At 45.8% G+C, this 19,778-nt stretch overlaps 1 protein-coding gene across 3 annotated transcripts in view; it reads right to left on the bottom strand.

Moving 5' to 3' along the window:
• LOC106037780 (gamma-aminobutyric acid type A receptor subunit theta) overlaps positions 1-19,778 on the bottom strand; it is a 73,281-nt gene that overhangs the window by 39,825 nt on the left and 13,678 nt on the right. For 2 of the 3 annotated variants that reach the window (XM_013183838.3, XM_013183837.3), the window contains exon 3: positions 8,631-8,698. In XM_013183838.3, coding sequence (XP_013039292.1) covers positions 8,631-8,698 — 68 coding nt within the window. Of the gene's footprint in view, positions 1-8,630; positions 8,699-17,385; positions 17,659-19,778 lie in introns of those variants that run through there. The other variant, XM_013183839.3, reaches the window with a different exon arrangement.

Consider the following 19,778-nt stretch of genomic DNA (forward strand, 5'->3'; position numbering starts at 1 on the left):
TAAATGTATATATGACAAGATGTCAGCAGGTCAGATCCTCAAGGTCTAATTCGGTTTTCAATCAAACTAGACAAAGCTCTCACTTGTGGGAAGATACTTTAGCATTCTGCAGTAATCCTCTCCAATGCTGCAGCACTGCTATTGAAACAGGTGGCCATTTGGAACACTGCTCTCAAATACATGCAGCTTTTAAATGTATATATATAAATATATATAAAGGCTGTGGGAGTTCCGCCTGTGTAAAAACCTGAATAAAAACCTAAGCAGGAAAAAAAAAGTCATTTTTATCCTGGACAAAGTTTTCTGCAGTAACAATTCTAACTACTACAAGAATGCTGGAGTGCAAACCGAAGTGGTTCATACCACCACCATACACTGACATGTTCAGATCTAAAGATAACTTGGCTGATACAGGAACAGATGGAGCACTGCAATACATAGCACTGTTCAGCTGAAAGCGTGCTGCAAGCCATATAGCCATGGATTCTCATCCTCTCCAATATGACTTCTTTCCTGCCGTGGGGTGGAGTCATCTATGACATGCAGAGTGAACTTAAGTCTCTTTAGTGAAAGCACAGAAGTATTCTCACTGGGGAAATCACCTAGCGAGCCAGGCATTTGAACTCTCTCAGTACTGGAAGCAGGGTTGACTCAGCCCTCCTGAGGCTCGAACTTGTGATACTGGAGCACTTGCAGAGCTGCTCCTTAGGGAAAACATCATGGAAAGATGTGCAGGGGGGATGCTTATTTAAATAAGCACGTAAACGCTTATTCTCAATAAGCATTGCCACCACATTTTAATAGTGCTGAAAAACCCAGGGTTTAGGCTAAGAATCAGCCAGTCCATCCAACAGCTTGCCCATAGCCAAGCATCTCCAGTTATGCAGATAAAATGCTTCCTGCAAACCCTCCCATTAAGCTATCCTGTGAATGCTACAGGATTTCTAGGAGGAAATCAGCATGGTATAATAGAAAGCCTCAGGGGGAAAGAGTCATACTCTAGTCCAGCAGTTCCTAGTCTGTTTTCAGCTGAGAGCTTGTTTCAGCAAGGTTTCCACAGCTCATTATCGACTGATCTATGTCCATGTCAAAACTGTACAATCCAACCAACAAAAATATTTCATTCAAGGACATCATTAAGAACCAAGACAACAGCACAAACATAGGGGACCCCTCTGTAGGGCAAGCTCTAAAGCTGTCCCTTCTCACACGGAGCCACCTCCCCGCAGGACTGCTGCTTTACCTGACTGCCCTCTGCTACGCACCAAGTCTGAGACCTCCATCTCAGAAGAAACTGCTGGCTCTTTGTGAAGATCCTGGCTTTCTGCTGGCCACTGCATTTGAAGAGGCTGTGTGGTGATCTCTGGGTTGTTACTTAGCAACTTGACTCTAAGATGTAGTGAATTTACTGGGCTGCCTCTGCAGTTAGCCAACATCAAGACCAAGGACACAGGGAGAATTTTGTCACTGAAATAGGATAATCTCCAAAATATTATGGAAGACGCAAGATTTTTCCCTTCTACAAGTTGCCAGAAATGCAGTAAATATTGACATATGAGTCACACTGACCTATTTTCTAGTTTAAGCCAGGCCAATCTCTTCATAACCAATTTCGGGACCTATAAATGTGGAGTACTTTGGACTCCTTCACAGCAGTTTGCTTTTTTCTCAGCTGTTTTGTACAAGAACCCCACCCTCTCGTGGAAGGACTATCCCTGTCTTTGGGGCAGAAAGGGTACCACTGCTTGTTTGAATTTCAGTGCCCATTCCCACATCCCATCACGCAGCACAGCTCCCCTGAGGAGCTCCCCTGAGGTCTGATGCTTTACTTGTCCTCATGTACTACCTTAGTCTAAGGGGTCTTTTCAGCACAACCAGTGGGATTTCTGTTAAAATATAATGTGGTGTGAACAGATATACAGTCTAAAAAGCCAATATGTGTATCGGTGCTGAGCCCCAACAGCCTGTTATGTACAGAACTGCCGCTGTTTGATTTTCCAAGCAGCCACCCAGTGCGTTACAGAGCTGCACTCAAGGACTTGAAGCAACAATAGCTGCATGACCTAAGTAGTACTGAAGCCGTCATTGGCAGCAGAAGGCACAGACCATTGTCAGCTCTGAAGAAACCTATCTCAGCCACATGCTTGCAATATCTCAGCTTAACTCACAGCACACAGAAGCCCCCAGCATGTGAAGAAAAGCACTTAATTCCTATCTGTCCATGCCAGCACAAAATCTAGGGATCTCACTGTAAATCAGAGCTGTCCCATTCTCATTATGCCACAGTACGAGAGCAAGGCCCTTCTTCGGCACCAGAGCACCGCTGCATCCTGCTGCATCCTCTGCTACTTGCAGTGCTACCACCCCAGGAGCCCACAGCAATCCTACAGCCCCTGCAGTACTAGGACAGCACACCACCCATTAAGATCAGCACCAAAGGTGTCTCAACTTCCAAATATTTTGGAAGTCTTCAATATTCAGCAAACTTACATACAACGTACGCACACACGCTTACTTTAGAGACTGCAGTGTCATGGGCCTGGAGATACCCGAGGCTACAGGGAAACAGTTACAGCACTGGAGCGTCCTGTCATGCTTGTATTTCATAACATATAACTGCAGAAGCCTCTAATTGTAGGATGTAAATGCTTTAACCTTTGTTTTAAGACCTTTTGATATCCTGAAACATAGAACAGACTGACTAGAAAAGATCTGCATATCATTTTTCCATTGAAAAAAGATGTTAACAAAGAATTTTTAGTTAAATAAAAACTGTCAATATATTTGAAGAGAATACATGATAGTACAATGTAGGTAGCAGAAACCTCTCCTTAAAAAAAAATCTTGTTTTTAAAAACTCAAGACATCCATATCAATGGAAAATCCTTTTCAGAAACATACTGCAGCAAAAATGTTTCCTGCCTGCTATTACAGACACAGAGGGTCTACCTGAAATGGATCAAAGGCCAAGAGCTGTGTCCATGAGCAAGCATCCTAAGAAGCTGCTGCGTAGTGCAAAGACTCTCATACTAAGTCTGTCCATCCACACTGACATCTTTCACCAGCTATGCCTACCAGACAGCAGACATCCATGTATTAGCGTGCATTGGTTATACTGAAGTGAGATTCACCTAGGCAGTGCATATTCATACTCCAGCGAAAACAGAACGGCAATGCCTCATCAGGACAGATTCCTTTACAAAGACTATTTCAAACATTCCTGATGGAGAGAAAATTTGACATAGTGAAGAGTGGTGCCCCAGTGACGATGGCACAACAGGTTTTAGAATGATCTTTCCTGCTCAAGAACATCTTTACACACCCAATCCACCTTCTTTTGGGTTAAAAGGCAATTTAAAACACCTGGAGCTTAGATTTCCTGGGACATAGTTTACATCTCTGCTGAACAGGGATAACTCATCTTCTTAACAAGACAACTCTGTTTTCAAACGAGCTTTGGGAAGTTGGGAAAAAGCAGACATGACTCCTCCTGTACCCCCCAAGTGACCAAGTACAGCACACCAGCGTGAGTGCAGTCACTCCCACAAGACAGCAACGTGGAAAGAGGTGATGATACAGGAGTAGGATGTAATGAAGCAAAACACCAAGGTTCGCTTTGCCAAGTATTCTGCACCAAACGCTAACCCGTCTGCACTGCAGACTGTCCCCCAGCAAAAGGTATCACCCATCCTGCAGGTATCGTTCATTCAGCACGTTGTATATTGCAGCAGACATTTCTATTTGGAAGCCTTGTTTCTTACACTAGCCCTCTACAATAATTCTCTTGTAACTTTTCAACTTGTCACCAGGTTTATAAAACTTTAAAGCTAGTGCTATAACAAACTGAAACAATGTTATTGCAGATGTAGGAGAGCATCTTGGGATGAATAAATTATAGGAGCCACAAAGAAATCACGACGACTAAGGCTGCGTGCTCCAAGCTGTTTATGGCGTGCAGAAACACAGGGGGGAGCAGGTTTAGGACTGCACAGATCATAGGGCAGGAAAATTGAAGCGTTATGAAGGGTAACCATCTCTTATTTTAAATGCATAAAAAACTTCTGGTTGTTTTCTTTATTGAAATAGTTCATTAATGCTTGAAGGGAGTCTGAGCAGTCTGGTACTGGAAAAATATGTCCGCAAGGATTAGAGAGACAAGGCTGCAGCTGGAAGCACCAGCCTCTACACCCATCGCAGTCCACCCTGAGCAGGCCAGTCTTCAGCTGTCCATTTTTCAATGGGCATACAGGGGAAGGCTTCCAGCTCCTTCTGAAGCAGTTGGGACTAGATACCATCTGAGCTGGAGCCAGCAAAGCAGGTTGTTTGAACCAGAGCACCAAGCAGATAGTGAGTTCAGACAGCATAAAGGCCTGGACATAGCTGTGTACCACTATATACCAACAAGCATCCGTAAATACCTGCACATTGTTGCACACTTACAACATCTCAACCACCTGTAGCAAAATGACATTTGCCAGATAATTTACCCAGCCTATTTCTTTAGAGGAGAACTGGGAGATACCATCCTTCCATTCTTAGCCTATCATCTGGGCTACAGAACATCACTGTGACGATATTTCTCCTTTCAGTCTGCCTTTAAATCCTCAGCTTGCAAATTTGTACAGGATCTGAAGAGTCTCCAGCTAGGCCTTTCATCTTCGTGGAGCAGCACTTCCCAGAGGGTCTGCCAGTCAAATGTGCCCTCCCCAATACCTGTTCGGCCTGGCCCCTGGCATTCTTTCCCAGGCATTTCAACTGATGTCACTGATCTTGGCTCAGCAAATAATCCTGCTAATCACTGACAAGAACAGAGGCTGCAGCTCAGCATTGTTTAGCAGGGCTAAGAGGGGTACACAGCAATAAAACATTAGTTGAGCAAGTGAGCTTGGAAATATGGCTGACCACACAGGCAGCAGCTGCAGCAAACAAGGTGCCTTTTTTGTTAAATAAAAGCAGTGTCTTTGGTTCCTCATCATTGGGAGATCATTACAGTGCACCTAGGAACCTCCTTTAACCCGGCACAACTCCATCTGCACAATACCATGGCATGGCACCGGGGCATGGCCCTCAAGGCAGTGGAGAGGCATTGCCTTTGTAACAGCAAGGCACCAGAAGACACTGAGCTCATACAGGCAATTGCAATGCATTCCGTGTATCAGTGTCTGGGAACCTCCAGTATAAAGACATAGCTGCGTTGCCTTAGCAGAGAGCCCTGTAGCCTCCGGGACTGAAATGTCACCACATCATTTCGGCAGTACAGTTCCCATGGGAGTGAAGGCAAAGAGGGCTGCTTAGATCTCGGATGGAGCTGTATTCCTCCACAGCACCACGTCCAGCTGGACTCCCATGGAAAACAACTTTTTGAATCATGCAGTGGCAAGTCCCTGGCAGTACTTGTTCCCCACCATCACGCAGCCGGTAGGTGCCAGGAAGCCCAGCGATGGGAGAGGTGGGGGGCTCTCCTCAGCCTGCCCAGCCCCAGGGCCATTGTTCCAGAAAGGATGTCTGAGGATTAATTAATTATCCTACAAGGGGCAGTAAGTAATAACACTCCTTGTGGAACAATAGAAGCTATTTGGTTGCCGTGACAACCCAGCTCCACTTGTGTGCCTTTAATTTATTCATTGCACACTCCCTTCTCCAATCACACACAATGCCAAAAAATGTCTTGTTTTTCTTGCCCGTAACCATGTCCAGAGCAGGGGTAAGACAGCCCTTTCCCCGGGGCATCTGTCACACAAAAGAACAATGCACATAAATCTCTTCAGCCTGGAAACTTGCATCACACAAGAACTCTTCTGCTCCCTGTTTGTTCTTTAAGATGATTCTGATTTTTTTAACCCCTTTTGAAGATGCCTCACCATGATGCCCATAGATCTTGATCTTGAGTAGCCTCCCAAACATACACAGGACAGATGGCTGGGAGATTGTGCTTGTCAACTTGTACAGAATGCCAGGAGGGATGAGAAAAGCATAGAAGCGAGGTGCCTTAGCAGCATCAACAGGAGCATGGCATAAACTCCCATAGTACCTAGTGCCCAGCCTGAGTATAATATCATGACTACCAAAACACTGTGTCCATCAATAGTGCCGCCTGAATTCTGTAAGACCCAGAGCAACACGTGGGTGAAGGTCCATGTTGGGAAACATTCTCCTCTGCATCCCACAGTGATGTGGATTTCTCCCCAGCCCCAAATGTCCTTTTGCCCCAGGAATTTGGGGTAGAGGAAAACAAGGTGTTCACCAGAAAGGGGAGAACATTGCTTTCATAAGGAAAGGGTTGAAAGCATTGCTAAGAAAATGGCTACTAGCCTGGGGCGTAACCTGCCTGACATTAACAGGTGCATGGCAAATAGCTTGGGAAGCCATTATTAGCCCCCACACATCACTTGGAGCTTCATTCTGAACCTGCCTCTGCAGCACCTAGCTCTCTTCTCAGGTCTGTAGTGGAAGATCAGGGCAATTATAGCAGGCAAATAGTCAAATCCCTCACTCCCTCCAGCGATGTCTCTGCAAGCTAGGGTCTTAGACTATGCTCCCAGACCCCAAACTGTTCATCCTGGCTCTAGCAAGGCGGGTGACAGCTCGTTCACCACGTAGGAAAATTCAGATCCAATTTGAGACTGGGGGAGGAGGTGACTTAGAGATGAGCTTTGTCCTGACAGGCAAGATAGATGGAATTGGGTTAGGCCATCTGTCTCTTCTAAGTTGAGCCTAACCTCAAGCACAGCTACCCAATGCAATGGGGCCACAGGTCCATACCTGAATTTCTATACAGATGTACTGCCCAGTGTCACTGTTAACACTGAAGTGTAACGTGCATACAGATGATGGTAAAGGTTGGGTGAATGGAGAGAGTCTGCAATTTGCTGTATATTCCATAGCTTAGAATAAGAAGAAACAGCAAACGTTTTGTAGTGGTTTAACCCATAGGTCAGCACTGCTCATCTTAATTTTCCCAGTAAGGCCCAGACCTTTGTTTGATCCCTACTTTCCAAGCCTCTTCTGTATAAGAAAATGCAAAAGAAACTGTTCTTTATGAAAACCTGAAGACTTGTGGTTGTCCCTTCAGCTTGAGTTGTATCAACAGGTACATTCAGAAGTTTCAAGCAGCTTTGGAAAACAAATTGACAAGTCAGATGATTGTCTTGTCTCCCCATCTCCCTCAATGTGACAGCAAAATAGCTGGTGGGACAGAGAAACAGGTCAGGAGAGTACAGAACTGGATAAATAGGACAGGAGCATTGGGAGACCAAGGTTTTAATTGACTTGATGAGCAAGAGCTCTAAACTGGCCTAGGATTCTCCTACTGGGTCTGGAACCGAGGAACGGGACAGCTGCTCCCAATGGTCCCTGTCAGCCTTCCTCTCTTACCCAGCCTCCTGGAAAGCAAAGAATCTTGGAAGAAAAGCCTTTGGGCAGGAGAGAGGAAGGCATGGCTAGGTGACAGATCAGTGCAATGCATGTCCTCTGCTGGGTGCTGAGGGCTTCTGAGAGATAGCATAATCCCAGATGTGGATCCCATCCATAACCAAAATCCTTAGCAACGGTTGGGGGTAAAAATCTGTGATCTGAGCAGAGAACATTTTTCTTCAGTGGTATGAAAAGCTCCAGCCTATCAACGACACCCCAAACAAGCAGATCACCATTAGATTCCTTCCTTTCCAGTACACATCTGGAAAATGCCAGCTTACCACCAGCAAGCATACAAAGCCACTGCCTGTTTTTCAACTTGGCAATCACAGGCTGACTGTAAAACCATCACTGCCTTTGTGTCACTGGAAAAATATAAGAACCTACTTTAAGAAATAAGCACTAATATTTTGGAGAGATCTGTGCAACTAGCACAGAAAGGTAAGGGATGAGAATCTGCTCTGCATATGATGCAACTAGCTCCAGAGAGGCCAGCTGAGATCCTCCGTCCCTAACACCAGACAGATGACACCAGAGATGCTCCTGTGAGCTAGTGGAGACCCTAACGCTAATAGAACTTACTTCAACTTTGGAAGCAAAGTACAGTCTCTCAGTCACATTACAAATACTGCCAGCAAAGGTAGGAGCGTACCAGAGAGGTCGATCAAGCCAACCTTGTCTAGCAAAGCTAGAATTTCATTTTTTTTTTTCCTTTGAGCCTGGAGCTGGGCTGTGGTGCCAATTGACAGACAGTCCAGTGACAAAGGCCAATCAGTGGGCAGAAAGAGGAAGGCTCAGACTGAAACCAGTATGCCCAGAAAAAATTGGAAAACTCATTTAGTACAACCCAATGATGTTTAACTTCTCACCACAATGTATATGGAGAAATCATGCTTGAATTCCTTATGCTTTAGTGAGGAAGAACTGTCTTAAATCAGAGCTCCCATCATCCCTCAGAATCCTGTGTCCAAATCAGAAGAAAAAACACTTATTCGGTACCAGACAAGTGCCACTCTTCCTCCAAAAACTTCCCAGCTGCAGGGAAGACCTGCAGAAGGAGCTTAAGGAACCAGGGGTGACTATTCTTTTTCAGAAGGGTAGCCTAAGATCTCAGATGACTCCAAGGAACCATTGTCTTGGGTGTGCATCTCAACCAGAAAAAGGAAGAATAGTTTATTAGGCTTTTTTTTTTTTTTTTTAATCCCTCCCAAACTCACCATGTTGACTTCAGAGATCTGGTCAATGCTGGAGATATGGATGCTCATTCCCACTGTGACAGGGTTACCTGAAACACAAATGGACTGGATTAGAACCATATTCAAGCTCTCCTCTCGTATGCTATTACAGCATTGACTAGAAATGCTGCCATATGATTTGAAGCAGCCTCACATTCCCCAAGTCTCAAGAATTTCAATGTCACATGTGCTCAAATGATGAGAGAGGAATAGATTTCTCTAACTCCCAGCTTTATAGACTCACCCCTAGGGGTAGTGCAGACTAAGCTTGATTCTTTAATTCCTGGAAGTTAATTACCCCCTAGTTATATAATTATCTCTGGTTATTCCAAATAATGCCTTCAGAGACATCAGAAAGCTCCCAGAGGACTTGCATAAGGTGTTGCTGATTGACCATACAAAGAACACAGCAATCAAGCCCATGTAACACGTGGGCAGGAAAGATACTCCAAATCACTCCTCCATCACCCTGCCAGCTCTGCAGCACACCGTTTGAAAAGCCCAAGTGAGTTTTAATACCCAAGATACCAGACAAGTACAGGAACCAGACCCATGAAGTGAGAAAGCAGCATTTGCACGGTGGATTTTCAGAGCAGAGCTAGGATTAGAGAACAAATTCCCCATTTCACCGTTGGTATCAGGACATCCTACCCCACATCCTGTTGCCCACAGCCACTGGGCTCTGATAGATATCTGTACACAACTTTTCTGGGAAATGCAGATATTTCCTTACCCAGCAACCAAGCTACTCTCACACTGCAGTAAACGCCACTGACTGCAGCATGCAAGATGAGCTTGTGAAGAGATACCACCCGAGGGCAGTCACAGCCAGACCTATTGCCCTCTTGTCCAAGTGCAGCAAGAGCTGAGTTACCACTTCCCACAGACCTGTAGACTCGGGGCAGAAGACCATTTCAGCCAAAACTTCCAGATGTGTGAGCCTCCTAGCTGGATTGACTTATACCCAGCTCAACCTCAGCCCCTTAACAAGCAGTTCTCACAGCCAGGCAACAGGACAGCCCCTTCAGTGGGATTTAAGTTGTGTAAAACTATTTGCAGAGATACACAGCGACTACTAAAAAAAAAATCAGCAAAAGACCTCCTGCAGCTTGAGATGGCGTTTCTGAACGCCACCCATCTCCAGTTATCCCCACAGCTCCAAAGCCAAAACACAAACAATCCCACCACAACCAAAGTCCCTCTTCCCACACGTGCCAGGGGGAAAATGATTCCTTGCGATGCAGTAGTTGAGGGGGAATGGCAAACAGCAATGCCACTCAAGTTATTAACTCTTCCATGGACTCATTAGTAGATCTAAGTGCTGAAATATTTACAGATAATCATGAAATGGCTTAGAAAGTAATTAGGAGACTGGGGGAGAGGGGAGAACCACACAACTGGAAATGAAGTGATTTTTTAATTACGTGTTACCAGAAGTAGGGAAGTAGTGTCATTAGGGCTGCCTTGTGATTGGGTGCACTGTTAACCGAGACCCTCTGCTGCAAATTAAGCAGCATTATCCTTTAATAGAATATGAACAACACTGAAAACATCAGAATCAACAACTGTAATTAGGCCCTGCTATGCAAATCCCCTTAAAGAGGCAGTGCTCTTCTCCAGCACTTCTGGCTCATTGTCAGTGGTGCCAGAGAGGGGTGCTCAGGAGACTTTGCAGAGCCTTCAAAAATCCCCATACAGGGCGGGTTCTTGGCCATCTATTTGCTGTATTCCTCTGCTCATCTGTGACAAAGGAACCAGGTGGGAAAGTAACCACAAGTCTCTTCAGGAGAGCCGATCATCTTGCATCCTCCCTTGTGCCAGAAGCTGACAGTGGCACTAGTAAAGCTCTTCAGGAAGTCTCACTTCTGGTAGTTTGTCTTCTTTTCTGAAGCCAGGGCCTTGTTGTGATGGAAGCCATTGCAGGAGGAAGAAGTTACCACCACCCTAAGGACCTTAGAGACTAATTGGCTACAGGAGAAAAGAAGGGCAAAGTCAGGGCTGCCACAGAGCCCTTCTGCCATGCAACGTTTCCTCCAAGAGCTGCCCTACCGCCCGCTTTATTTCCAGTTTGTCAACACTGGTCATTGTGGTACTGTGGTTAGGTGTCCCTTCCTCAGTGCAAAAAATTAGTGTCTCTTCCCCCTGCTGTGCAAGAGACCCACTGAAACTACTGGACTGGGTGGCAATAACAGGGGCGCACTGACAGTGGTGATATACAAATATTTGTCAAATTCAGAGTCCATCCAATCTAATCTATCTGTCTAGACATTTGTGCTGTGTTCATCACCATGGTATCTGAGCGCCTGAGGTCATGCAGTGACTCAGTGTCAGAGCCGTGGATAAGATCCAGACCTCCCAGCTCCAAGACAAGTGCTGGAGCAGAGAACGACCACACAGCTCCCCATCAGTCCGGGCTCACCTGCCCCTTGCTCCCCCCCACACTCAGCAATATACTCAATGGCCTCTCTGGGCACTGCCAACACCTCTGCGCCCCATCTATCACAGCAAGTGGGAGGCTCTGCCGCCTGCTTGCGGCCCTCAGATGTGGATCTGTCAACCCACAGGCACAAGCATGAGATTGTCATTCAGCACTCTAGAGATGAAGGTGTGCAATAGTCTTGCCTTTACTGGATTTATTCTTAGCTTGATTGCAGGGAAGCCATTTCACCTTCTCCATCCCTGTTGTGAAGATGGACTTGCAGTCTGTCTCCTCAGAAGAGGGATGCACGCACATGTACGTACACAGCCAGCAGAAACAAGCTTGCCCTACCTCTTTCTGCAGACCATAGAAAAACTAGATCAATTGGTGTCCAACATTCAGGCTGTAAGTAGTACACAAAATAAACAAAGGACATCAATTCTGCCAATGTTAATAGCTTCAGGCAAGAGGGATACAAAAAGTAGGGTATTTAAAAGACAGGATAACGTCATCTGTGAATTTGTCCAAAAAGGCAGAGCTCTGCATTTGTGGATCTGAAAAGATGCAAAAGAAATCCTGATATTAAAGATACATATCTTTATCTGTGCCTTACCAATGCACACAAACTAGACCTTTTGCCCTCTTAAAGAAAATGTTTACGTGTAGAAAAGTTTTGTAGGCAAGTTCACAAGTGAGGGAATGTGAGAAATTCTGCCACTTCCACCGGTGAACAGCACCATCACACATCTTCGCTTCTCATCACCACTGGAAAAGTCACCAACATTTTGTCCTCAAAACAGTTTGACGTCTGAAAAATGTACTCAGGGGAAGTTGGAAGGGAAGCAGACAAAGGAGTTATAATAAAATCAGCCCTTTTTCTGCAAGTGATACTTGTCACATACAAAAACAGCCAAGGTAGAGAACAAGTTGTGCTAATCTGCAATATTTTTTCCAGCAACTACTTATTACTTTCACATTTTATTTTACAATGCGTTAAAGCCCCAGAACCTAGAGTTGCCACAGAAGCCATCCTTGTAGCACAACTGCAGAGGAATGGTCATGTTTCCAAGGCTGGGTCTGCCTGCACTACAGCCAGAGGTGATGGCAACCTGGATCAAGACGTCTCTTGCAGATCTCAGCTTGGTAGTTCAGCTGCAGGAAGAAGCAAATACCACAGCACAAAATTCTGTGTAATAGGTCTCCAGACACTCAATGCTTAATGCAGACCAGTTGTGCAAGTAAAGTCCATGCTGCCCTCTCTACACTCCCAACCCAGAAAGTTAAACTAGAGTGAGCTTGGGTTTCTCTGCCATCAGATTTCCAACTGCAACACACACACAGACAACAAGGCTCAAAAACAGTGGGCAGATAACCAGAACTTACATTATATTATCACCTACTAAAGCCACTCATTTTTATGAACTACAGCCAATGCTTTGAGGAGCCTGGCTCATGCGTTTCTGAGCACGTGAACTTGGCAATGCTGGCACAGCAAAAGCTTGCAGTTGCTAAGGGACAGGCATCAGCCTAAAGCCTACTCTTTAGCCCAAAATGCAGGAACAAAGGGCTGACAAGGATTTGGGGAGGTCACACAGACCATAACCTTCATGGGAGCAGACTAAAGACTTAAGACCACCAATACCAGAAATTCCCTAGCTCTCCTGGACAATCTCCTCCTGCATTCCACTGCACTCAAAGCTTTTCTTGAATATCCAAACTAAACCTTCTCTGCAGTGAAACTGTAGTTGATTTTTGTCTCATCATTCCCCCAATGATAGTGAGAGAATAAATCAATCATCCTTCTTTGACAATAGCTTTTATGTACAGAGAAACCATGGCATCCTTCTCCCTCCCCCACTAATACTGTCTTTCCTAGATTAAATGCACCTGAGTTCCTCAACCTCTCCTCAGAGGTCATGTTTTCTAAAGCTATAACAATTAGTGCTGTTCTCCACTGGCCTTTTGCCAATTTGTCTACATCTCTATTTTAAAGCATGGTAGCCAGAAACCAGACACTGAAGCAAAGATGACATGTCACCAGCAGAGAAATAAAAAACCTCCAACGTATGTTCTCCTAAAACCACTTTGGCATATTCATGCCCAGAAACCTCTCCAAATCCACTACACCCATTCTGAGACCTACTTACTTTGTGCAGGAGGTTAGAGACGTCAATGGGGCAGCCCCACTCTCGCCATTTGAGTGCAACACATGCAGAAAGGAGGAGTGCAGCACTGTCTTTTGGCTAAGAGTGGAGCTCATTCAACACAGCTCTATGCATGAGCCCCAGTGTTCCCTGCTTGGAGCCTACCCATGGCATTGCTGCTCTCCAAGATCCCTGCAACACCGTCAAAACTGCCTTAAAGTCTTCCGGTGAATAAACAAAACCAGTCAGAGAAGATGAATTTTAACCCACTAAACCTGCACATAGAGCAAGGCTGTGCCTCACCCTACAATGGGGCACAATGCCCATGCGTGTTCCTCTTCCTCAGCTCTCCAAAAACCAGAGGAGAGCTGTGGCACTAGAGCCCAGAAACAGCAAGTCCCAGGCAAGGTTGCCCTGCATTGGCTAGTAGAAATGTTTCTGCAAAAACAGGGCAGAACAGGCAGACATGGAGAGGGCAAGGTTTCCTGATACATATCAGCTACGGGACTGCAGTGTCTTACTTATATTTTCACTGATTCCCCTCCCCTTCCCCTAGTCACCATCCCCATCCACCCCCCATTAAGATATTCTGAGGCTTGCCAAAGGCAAGACCAGCACACAGACTAATTTCACTCCCAGGACTTTTTCATTCAGTGTTATTCCTGCTTTCCTGCAGGAGGCAGAACTGTTCAGTGCCTACTTGCTCTTTCTGCAGAAAAAGGTTGGCCCGAGCCACTGCCCCTGCTTTGTTCACAGCACTGAACCTCAGGGCAGCCTGGCTTTGTTTACAACTTAAAACCACGGCCCACGTCACTGCTACGTGCAGCAAAGAGTTGGTTATACAAGGGCTGACAGACGCAGTTAGGAGGCAAGGACTGCCAGGTATCAGCGGTGCACGACAGGCCATGTTCCACTTGCCAGCAGAGGGGCTGCTGCAGGGATGCAGCCATACAACCTCCTAAGAAATCCCACTGCCCCAAAACATATGCTCTCAGATAGCTTTCAGCTCACAGACTAAATTATTCCTGGGCCATAGTTTCTTTCAAATCTTCACAGAAGATAACTCTGAGCCCAGCTTGCTGTCCGGACACTCCTTCACTGTGGAGGAGCCCACGCCTATCGCCCAGCACCATGGGAATGAAAATGCTCCTGTTTTTTCACAACAGAAGAACACTGTAAGAGGAGTTTGCAAATTGCTATCTGCATAATGGCTGTGCTCATAGATCTCAAGAAAGACCAAGGCTCTGCTACAGCACTTAATAGGAGAATTTCTAAAAGATGCCATCCCAGCAGGCAACACAAGTCAAATCATGAAGTTTCCAATAATAACTTCTCCATTCTTTTCCTTTTAGCTTAGGTACAGCATTAAGCACAAGCTCAGTAAGCATTAACACTGCTGGATGAGCAAGAAGAGTTGACCACGTATCATGAGAGCACAAATGTTTTGGGAGCAGCTTTCATCCAGCATCTCTGATTTGTGGTGACATCTGGAAGTGCCAAGTTCAGCAGGGTCTCTTAAGCACCTACGTAAACTTTTCCAACATAATCTAGGTTTAAATACCCATTAAACACCCTCCAAACCTTTTTCTTCCTCTATTTTATTCTTATTTCTATGACTCACTGCTGACCTCTTCGCCTACCCGCAGCCGATGGCTGTGCAGTACGCTTGCCAGCCTCAGCACAACAGCCAGAGCTGTCACACATCCATCGGAGCTCCCCCACTACCCCTACCAAGTCACTCCACGACATCTGCTGGATTTACAAGAGCAAACGGGGATTTTAGCCACTGTTGTACATTACCAGAGATGGTCTCCTGGCAAATCAACTACTACTACACTGCCTTCAGGTCCGTGGGGGAACATGGGGGCTGAGGGACCTCTTGCTGCTAAGGAATCTCCTTACTTCATGTGAAGAAAGTGTGTTTTTGAGCTAAAACACAGGGCCCTGATCTCCAGAATACATAGGTCTGGCCATGCCTGCTGCTTCCCCACAGATTCACTCTTCAGCAGGGGCAGAGGGATGTCCACCACCACCGATTCATGGAGATTGCAGCTGGTCTCCAGGTAGGTCTGGCAGAAAACAGCTTCTTCTTCCTGACAGTTTTGCTGCCTTTTGCCATGCTTCCTTAGGGACACAGCTTGGCACATTTTAAGCCACTGAGCCTCTAACACTGAACAAGATTGTGCCTAACCTTGCCAGGCGTGCCATCCATCCACATCAGGCCAGACACAGGGTAACCCTGTGTGAGGAGGCTAATGAGGGTTTCCAGCCTGCACCAGTCTGCTCTGCGGACAGCCTGGTTTTTCACCTCACCCGGTCAGATGACTGAACTTGCACTGCTCATTGAACAAGAGGGAATACTAGGGACTTCCCAAGAGAAATGGGAAGGTAGAACAAGCTCTCGCCAAGACAGTGACATCAAGGATGGCACACAAGTTTGATGGAACAGCTAAGGGATAATCAACCTACATATTTTTCTGAGTCATACTATCTCCTGGCCCTTGCAACTCATGAGCCAGGAGGGCTAGACTAGAATATTTCTTGAGCAGATCTTCAGAACATCCAAACACTGAAGAAATCAAGGACCTTGGTAAGAAACAGGCTTATCTCTAAGCAAGCCATCAAGCTGACTCTTCATCAGAGCCAAGAGATGCAGCACATGCAGAGCAGGCAGAACTGACCACTCAAGTACTATCCCGTGATGCCCTCTGCAAACATAGGGCTAACATTGATAATAACAGCCACAGTTTCACCATGATGTCAAGTGAAGCTGTCCCTGTAGATGTGAGTAAAGAAGATTTTCTGAAGCAAGCTGTACCTGCTTGGGAACCAGTGCTGAGGGATCCTTCTGGAGGAACAATGCTCTCCCAATGCAGATGTAACGCTCGTTCTGCAACTGTTCCAGGGAAAGCAGAGAGCTAAGGAGCACAATCTGCAAGGCACAGTGGATTACCTAATCTATCTCATGGGTATTTTTAATGGATTAGTAGGTATTAGAGTGGGATATTGCAAATATCCCATGGAAATTTGGAAGTGAGAGACAACAATCAACTGGCTGCAAAAACAGTGTAAAGGTTGTCCCAGAAGTATTGAAGGATTACAGAGGAAGCTAAATCAAGGTTGATTTTAAAAGATTGCTGGTAGACAGCTAACCAAGCTGAATAAAAACAAGATCTTAATGTATAAGCTTAAAAATGGAACAAGAAAGTAGACACCAACCCTTACAACATCTGTACTACTGGTGGGCTCAGTTCAGCAAAGCACTTGTACACGCACAGGGCTTTCAGTATGAAGAAAAATCCCTGACTTCCCAGAGTTCTTGGTAGAACAGACTGTAGGTCAGTATTCAGGAGACAGACTTTAAAAGCTATTTCACCCTCAGTGATGAAGATAGCCTTCCAAAGCCTTCTGTAGGCTTATCTTTTGCCTGGGTGATACACATTTGTTAAGGTTACAGCAAATTGAGGGGAAAAGAAACTGGATATTTGTTCTCATTTACAGACATACACAGCTCTATCACCTTACCTAGTCTGATAGTTATTAGCCTGGCATCAGCAGTTGGTCCTGAGCAATCAACTCTTAAAGAACAACCTTACCAAAGCCGCCAATTTCCAAATACCACCAATTTCCATGCCCTGATACAGGCAACACCCAGCCCAGACCGCAGCAAGTTTACTTTGCAGGGCTGCCACCACCATTGGTTTCTTTGTTAGAACAGGGTTGTTGCAGAAGGTAGATCCACATCCAGCCATCAGGAGATGAGGGCAACACCCTGGTGCACCATGTTGCTAGAGCGAGGATCAGTCACCCACCCTTCCCTTCTGGGGACATTCCTCCATATGTCCTCCAGGGCACACACACACACAGACCTGCTCCCTAGCTTTGCAGTCTACAGAGCAAATATTTTGTTTGGATAGTTTTGCTTTTATACCCTTTCCTGCAGAGCTGGGTCTGGGAAAAACAGAGGCACCAAGTGCCCCAGGTTCCTTCAGCTCTCAATCCCCACCAAAACTGGTAGCAGGAGTACAACAGGGCTTCCCAAGCAAGCACACATTGTAGACCAACAGCAGATCAACCCAAGTCAGGCATTTTTCCTCCAGCAGCAACGTAAACCATCAGACCCACGCTGACTAGCCACCCCCACAGTTCTCCACCTGAGAAGGCTCCCTCCTACCTTCACCAGGATCCTGGCAGGCATCTCCCCTGCAAGTCCCACCTGTGCAGCAGCAGGGCACAGCTCTGCCCACCCAGGGAATCTATGAAGAACTCAGGAGGAACCCATCCCTTCTGCTTTTACTCAGGCCCTCAGTGCTCAGGTTTTTCACATCTCCTCATTGCCACTTGTGTTCCCAGAGCCACCTGACCCCAGCTCAGGCAGGCTGGGAAGCCTTTTACACCCTGCTGCTGCCATTTCCTAGCCCACTGCCAGTTACTTGACTTTGTAGAACATGCAGACAGGGGCAGAACTGTAGAAAGAATTGCACACAGGCATTAAATATTTTAGACCCCACAAGAGCGTGCATCCTCTGGGTTCAAGCCCAATACTGGGATGCCTACAGCTGCACAGCAGGTGAGAATTCCAAAAAATAAAAAAAAAAAATAAAAAAAAATGGAAAAATCACAGAAGCAGCCACTGTTACCCTCCCACCCCCAGCCAAGCAGCCCCCATGCCCAAAGGTGGTACTATATGTGGGGCAGCCCACCCCACATTGGCCTATTGGGTGAGGCTTCCTGATGGCACAAAGGTGAGACCATTTTGCTCTTCTTCCTCCATACCAGCTGATAACTGGTGAAACCTATCCCACATTGCCCACCAGTCTGCCTCCCATCTCATCTGAGGGCTCAGGGCACAGATGTGTCCTGACCCACCTCTTCAGCACTGGGTTTTCCTGGCATGTAACTCAAAAATGTCTGCTACGTGGAGGAGGCTCTCTTTTGTGATACCCTGGAAATATCAACCCCCAAACAACTGCAGACCAAGGCTGTACTTGAGTATGTGACCTCTCTGGGAAAACACTTTCATACGTTACCAAATCCTGAGCCATCTAATCCCCTTAGCTGAAAATGAGCCGAACCAAATTAATTTAAATGGGTTAACACAAGCTTCTCTGTTCATATCCAATCCATTACTCTGTCTTGGAAGTATTTGTAAGAACAACAACAATATATCTAGACTTATCATTTTTATCAAAGTGACAACAAGAAGGTGTTTTCCTTCTTCCCCTGTTTCAGTTTTTAATGAGTTAGTCACATGTCCTCATCACTGCTTGTGGACATGTCTATAAAGGATACCACTATCTCTAATTCCTGGGTTGAATCCAGTTGAAAGAATCACAATGGCCAGGTCAGGGCACATCAAACTTGTGCAAATAGTGAAATCAGGGCTGGGACATCCCAGGGCAGTTGTGGCCAGCCCTGCTGTGGCCACCCTGCCATACCTGCCACGAGGTGATTTCCTGCTGTTGCTGGACATGGTCCTTCATCCCCCAACAAAGCACAAAGTTGATGGCTGGGGTCCCCATGGGAGAGATGGCCATTCCTTTATTGTTACCTCTGTCAAGTCCTTAGTGGATATATAGCTTTTTTCAGTGTCCACCTTGCCCTTCCCAATTGGCACTGCTATTAGGGCTTTTGCTTGATGCTGCCTTCGGATGCCTCCCACCAGCACCTCTCTGTATCACACACCTGCTCCTTCCCGTACCCCTACCTTCCCAAGCATGTGGCCCAGCTCAGCAGAAGAGCTTTGGGGTCACGTAGTGCCCAAGGCTTATGATCAGTGACAGTCAGGACAATTTACAGTGCAAGTATTGCCAGTGAAAAAAGCAGTGAGTCAGGTCTGAAAATATCATGACATTCACATTAAAATCATGAGCCTGAGTTAGAAATCATGAGAAGCAAAGCACACACAAACAAGCCTCCCCCTTTCCAAATGTTATATATGGGATTATACGTTTTCATCTCCCAGGTTCTTAATTTCTTGGATGTGTTTTGTTCAGGTTCTGCTTTTTCTCCAGTGTCAAGACAGAAAAAATCTCACTAAATTCAGTGATGACTGAAAATTGCAGGACCATTGTAGGAAGAAGAATTCAAATTTGTACGTTGGTCACTTCTGAAAGACTGACCCTCAGGCTGGTGTTTCCATCAGGTAGCGATCAGTTTGCAAAAATGCCCTGGAAATTCAGCAGGACTAGCTCCCAGGCCAACTTTTACCCCAGCACCTCTTGTTAAGAGATACAACTAACTGAAATTTGTTCACCAAAATAATTGCTTTCACTCAGGATGCATGGATGAGCGAATCTTGCAGAGCTTTTACATATATATTCATCTCCAGCAATTCATCAACATAATAATCACGCATTATTAACTTGAGTACTCATCAATTTTTTTTCTCTAGCTTCAAATACTAGCAAGGATCTAGTGTGCAATAGAGAAGAAAAACATGTAGAGGAACTTGTGATGAATGTTCTATTTTTGCTATGAAAGGAGAATAAGAAGAGAAAATCAGATCATAGTCTACCCTCTCCCTCTCTTCCAAAAATTTCCTGCCAAGCTGAGACCCTTCCCCAG

The sequence above is a fragment of the Anser cygnoides genome, chromosome 13 (assembly GCF_040182565.1).
Source record: "Anser cygnoides isolate HZ-2024a breed goose chromosome 13, Taihu_goose_T2T_genome, whole genome shotgun sequence".
Classification (NCBI taxonomy): Eukaryota; Metazoa; Chordata; class Aves; order Anseriformes; family Anatidae; genus Anser; species Anser cygnoides.